Raw genomic sequence first — 6000 nt, 5'->3', positions numbered from 1 at the left:
TTAGTCTACGCAAAGGCTTATTGCCATCACGTGATGGAAATCTACCCAAATCTGTGACTTTTGCTGAGCCCGGCAGTGGACCATCTAGCAGTCAGACAGGTCTTTTACCTGGTGACCGCCTCATAGAGGTAAGTGAATTTATAAATCTTTGCTACTATTTCTCTCATGATCAAATATTATTTGGTTATTTCTTTTTTGTTGTAAATGTTAATTTTAGTCAGGATTGATCTTGTCATTCCAATTTCCTGTTTTTCTGATTCTTTTTGAAGATACCAGTCAGAAACAATTATCCATTTGAATGTGCCTTAAAAATTGATTCTCTTGAAATCACAAAACAATGGTTGCTTTATATCATCAACAAAGTAAATATAACTTCAAAGCATGAAGAAATTGTAAAATAAAGGTATCATTATGCTTACATTCTGATCCCGACTGTCCTGATGGAGGTCTCCTTTCCGTCTCCTTCCTTAAGGAGTTGATGCTTTGCTATGTTTTTGCAAATTGTAAAGTGTTACACCTATATGAGAACCTTTATGTCTCTTTGTATCCTTAACGCGTGACCTGAGAACAAGTCCAATGGGTGATAATTTTTCAAACTCTCCCCGTGTAAGTTATACTATAATAACATTTAGAATTTATTTTAGTGAGATTTGGGTGACATTTGGTTTGCCTCATAAATTTCGACTTTGTCATGTTGTTCTCTTTGCTTAAGAATCAGGATTGGATATGTTTACTTTTGAAATACGTACCATATTGCTTTGTTTTTCAGGTAAATAATCAAAATATTGAAACTTTATCAAGAGAGGAAATTGTTGAGATAATTAAGACATCTGGAGACACATTGGTCTTGAAAGTGCAACCTATCCCAGAACTGATTGAACTCAGTGTGCGTCCAAACAAAGATGGGATTCCAGTGGATATACAGGAAAGTGCTGCAAAGAGTGGAACCTTGAAAAGAAGTGGAAGTCTACGTTACGAAAAAGGGGTAAGTTATGGGAGGTTTTTGTTTGCTTTTTTTTGTTTGTTTGTTTTGTTTTGTTTTTTTGTTTTTGTCTTTTCAAAATTGATATTATGAATTTCTTTCTAATGTTATATAGTGATGTGAAAACTCCAGTTTCACCGAAAAAAAAATCCGGTCTGGAGCAAAAAAAAATTTGGGTTACAGGCAACTTCTGTCAAATTCCAATGAGGTCATATTCCAAGGATATCCACCCCCCCCCCCCCCCCCAAAAAAAAAAAACAAAAAAAACCCACCATTCCTAGACATGAACACCATCATCACCCCACAACTGCATTCACCAACCACAGATCATCATCACTACCACTACCACTACAACCACCACCACCACTTCATCATAACTACCACTACTACAACAATCATCACCTCTACCTCATCAGCATCACTACCACTACTATTGTAACCACCTCCACTACCACATAATTATAATCATTGTTATCACCACTTCTACAACCACCATCAATGCTACCACTATTACTACTACAACCACCACCTGATCATCATCACTACCACTACTACAGCAACCATCATCTCTCATCATCTGTGCCACAACAGTAGTAACTAATACAACCAATACCACATCATCATTACTACTACTACTACAGTCAACACTATATCACCATCACTACCGCTACTACTACAACCATCATCTCATCATCATCACTACAACTTCACAACTACCACCTCATCGTCACTACCACTACTTTTATAACCACCACTTCATTCTCATCACTGCCACTACTACAACGACACCATCTCATCATCATCACAACCACTACTACGAGGGCTCTTTCATAATTAACCGAAAAATGCCTGTAAAATCCGCGTTTTTTATGCTATCAACAAAATTCTTGCACATGTTCATACCTTGACTCGTCCTTCATTTCTCTACGTAACAGCCAAGTCTGTCGACACACTTCTGCCAACGCCGCACCATGGAATAGATACCCTCTCGGAAGAAATTTCCGTCAAGGTTTTGTAGCCATTTCCGCACATGGTCAACAAGCTCTTCATCGACATCAAAGCGCTTTCCTGCCAGCTCACGTTTCAGTGGCCCAAAGAGGTGATAATCAGATGGTGCGAGGTCTGGATTGTGTGGTGGGTGTGGCAAAATCTCCCATCCATATTTCTCTAGCCAACCTTGCGTCACTCGTGCTGTGTGGGGTGTAGCGTTGTCGTGTTGCAAAATGACCCCGTTGGTCAACTGCCCTGGGCGCTTTCTGGGAATGGCCTCCCTAAGCTTGTCAAGAGTTTGGCAGTACCTTGCAGCATTGATTGTTTCTCCAGGTTGTAAGGTTTCGAACAGAATAACACCACGACTGTCCCAGAAAACAGTTCCCATTATTTTCTTTGCTGACCGCATGACTTTGAATTTCTTTGCGACAGGTGAGGATGGATGTTTCCATGTCATCGAATCTTGCTTTGTTTCTGGGGTGCAATGGCGCAACCAAGTCTCATCACCGGTGACTATGCTGTCAAGAAAAGTCACATCGTACCCTAGAAAGTCTCCGCCGGCGTTGGCAGTATGCCCGTGAACCCTGCATGAGCTCTTGCTTCTTCTCAAAAGTTCCCTGCAGATGTCCAATCTTTGTTCTTTATGATTGTGTGTCAATTGCTTAGGAACCCATCTTGTGCTGACTTTTCTGTAGCCAAGTTCATCAAATACAATTCTATGGGCAGAAGTTTCCGAAATTTCAAGACTGCTTGCGATTTCATGAAGTTTCAACCTCCTGTCTTGACGAATAAGCACATCAACTCGCTTCACATTGTCTTCTGACGTCGCAGTTATCGAACGCCCTCTCCCTTCCCTGTCTGTCAAGTTGGAATGGCCGGCTTCAAACAAATTACACCAGTGATAGACTTGTGTACGGCTTATAACATGCTCACCATATACACTCTGAAGTTCTTTATGAATTTCGGTAGGATTCAGACTTTTGGCGTTCAAAAAACGTATGACAGCTCTGATTTCCTCCTTTGACCAAGTTTCAAGGTGGGCCGCCATCTTTAAAATCGTCTAGAAATTCATTGTGGAAAATCATGCACTTCATAATTTCTGGGAATATCCGTAAGGAAATAAGGAATATCATGTCGTTTACAGAATTTAAAAATCTCCACTGGTTGCTGAGCAATGGGCATTTTTCGGTTATTTCTGAAAGAGCCCTCGTACAACAACCATCAGCTCATCACCATCGTCACTTCCACTACTAGTACAACCATTTACACATCATCATCACTACCACTCCTACAACAACCACCTCATCATCATTACCACTATTACTAAACAACCACTTATCATCATCACTATCACTACTTGACAACCGCCACCTCAACATACTCAATACCATTACTTCTTCACCCACCACATCATCATCACTACCACTACTACATTAGTCATAACCGCATCATCATCACTACCACTACTAATACTAGAATCACGTCACCATCACTACCACTATTTCTACACTACAACCACAACCTCATCATCATCACTACCACTACTACAACACCCACCACCTCACCATCATCATCACTACCATTACTACAACAACCACCACCTCATCAGCATCACTACCACTACTACTACTACTACAACCACCACCACATCATCACCTCTACTACTACTACTACTGCTACTGCTACTACTACTACTACTACTACTACTACTACTATTACTACTACTACTACTACTACTACTACTACTATTACTACTACTACTACTACTACTACATACTACTACTACTACTACTATCTACTACTTACTACTACTACTACTACTACTACTACTACTACTATTTCTATACTACTATTCTCACTACTACTACTACTACTACTACTACTACATACTCACACTACACACTACTACTACACACACTACACCACATCATCATCACTACACCACTATACTACAACCAGCCATATCATCACACCATACACGGAGCATCATCATCACTACCACCACTAATACTAGAATCACGTACTACTGTTACTATATAAACATATAACTTTTAAAACATATTTTATAGTTCTAATTAGTTATGTATTTAAAACTGGTGGTTAAATCTTGTCTTGACTTCGTCCTCATGGAGATTAACGAAGTAAAACTATAGGATCTGTAAACACAATGCCAAGTACCATCCCAATTCCCTTTTCTTGTATGCGGAAATTCCTCTTTTGGCATTGAAATTCCTCCGAGTGGTGCATAAAATTCCTGTGGTATAGAGGTTTCCATCTAAGCGTATGGTCAACATGAAGCATGAAAACTTGGCGTAAATGCAGAATGGGCACTCAGATGAAATTGACCATCTTAGGTCAGAAATAAGAAATTTATATTTTATGCTTGTTGTTTTATTTCCCTTTCTTTCTTTCTTTCTTTCTTTCTTTCTTTCTTTCTTTCTTTCTTTCATTTTTTCTTTTCTTTTTTTCTTTCTTTTTTCTTTTTTCTTTTATTTCTGTAAGATTTCAGTTAGGCAGTACATTTACAAAACTGGACTATTTGATACCTTGTGAGATTGTTTTAGGAAATCTTTTTTTTTAAGGGACAAGGGGGGGGGGGGGTCATGTTAGTGCTCGCATTGTTGATAATCACATTTATTCAATATTTTCGTTACTGATCAGGCCTCTACTAAATTAGAAGAACAGAATATGACGTTATAAATCTTCTCACCAATAAGAATTCACATTTCCAACAATCTCACTACTTTTATATTTTTGTCATGAACATCGTCTTGTTAAGTCATTAATCGACGAAAGATGTGTAGAGCAGTTAGGTTATTGGTGTAAGTAAAAAGAGATGATGTTCTTTGGAATTATAGTCCGTACCAAGTGTTCCAAGTCCCGGGCGCATGGAATATCGCAAATTCCTACAAAGTTACGAATTGTGGTGCCGTGATTTTTTTTTTGTTTGCATGCGGGCTTACATTTTAATTGATATTACGACTTTTGAATACCGATAGTGAGAGTTCAAACAGTTTTCTCACAATGCCGAATTCCTTTGATCTTTTCATCGTTTACAATAAAAATGACTCAAACTTTAAAATGTTTACAGTAATGGTGTGTTGATGCTCTTTTTGTAGGGGAAATATTCAGAACAATTTACATTCAGTCGCTTAGCGAAGCAAATAATTTAGTGTTGTTTGAAATAGTGTAACAATAGCTATTATTTAAATCAGTGGTTCTCAAACTTGGGTCATCGCCCCACTAGGGCTGGGTGACCCAATCCATGCCCCCCACCCCAAACCCGCTTTCTCACCATCAATAGAAAATGGCTAAGAGGGCAGCACTGTACAAAACTGTTCGCGATTTTTTCGAAGATGGGAAATTCCAATCACAACCGTTGTAGATTATGCCACAGATGGGGCAGCTACCATTGTAGGGCGCTATCGTGGCTATATAGCATTTTTGAAGGAGGCTGTGCCAAACATTTTATCATTACATTGTGTGATTCACAGTCAACACCTTGTGGAAAAAAAAATCTTACCCACCCATTGCATGAATCGCTGTACATCGTCATCGCGGCAGTGAACAGATAAAGCGCACGTGCTCAATGCGCGCTTTTTCAAACAGCTTTGCGTGGAGAATGATGAGGAGTTCAATAGGTTACTGCTCCACACATAAATTCGATGGCTTTCTAAAGGGAACTGTTTTGCTCGATAATTTGCACTATTCAACACTAAACCCACTGGTCACTCATCGAGTAAGGTAAATGTTTGCCATTCTTGAATTATGTTCACTGGGAAGGGGGTGGGGGGGGGGGGGGGGTAGGGGGCGGTTTAAATATAATAATGTGAAATGTCACTGAATCTAAATTTGCGAGAGGATCGAGTCCAAAAGAAAAATAAAAATGTTTGAAAAGAACTAAAAGATTGTTTGACAAGACTCAAGTGTTTGATTTTCAAATGCAATACGACGAGTGGATCTACTTCAGCTTATAATATTATGTGGTTCATAGATATTAATGTTGAAATTATTTTCTCACCGGAAAT

The 6000-nt window shown here is 39.0% G+C and overlaps 1 protein-coding gene across 2 annotated transcripts in view; it reads left to right on the top strand.

The window, feature by feature from the left end:
- Positions 1-6000, top strand: part of LOC144968730 (unconventional myosin-XVIIIa-like) — a 75768-nt gene that overhangs the window by 2569 nt on the left and 67199 nt on the right. For both annotated transcript variants that reach the window (XM_078907358.1, XM_078907357.1), the window contains exons 2-3: positions 1-128; positions 770-985. The exon at positions 1-128 is cut by the window's left edge and continues 798 nt beyond it. In XM_078907358.1, coding sequence (XP_078763484.1) covers positions 1-128; positions 770-985 — 344 coding nt within the window. The remainder of the gene's footprint in view (positions 129-769; positions 986-6000) is intronic.

This window comes from Berghia stephanieae, chromosome 3 (genome assembly GCF_034508935.2).
Source record: "Berghia stephanieae isolate SIO BIC M18660-M18661 chromosome 3, UCSD_Bste_1.3, whole genome shotgun sequence".
Classification (NCBI taxonomy): domain Eukaryota; kingdom Metazoa; phylum Mollusca; class Gastropoda; order Nudibranchia; family Aeolidiidae; genus Berghia; species Berghia stephanieae.
Note: the sequence above shows the minus strand (reverse complement) of the source record. Positions and strands in the feature narration are given on the sequence as shown.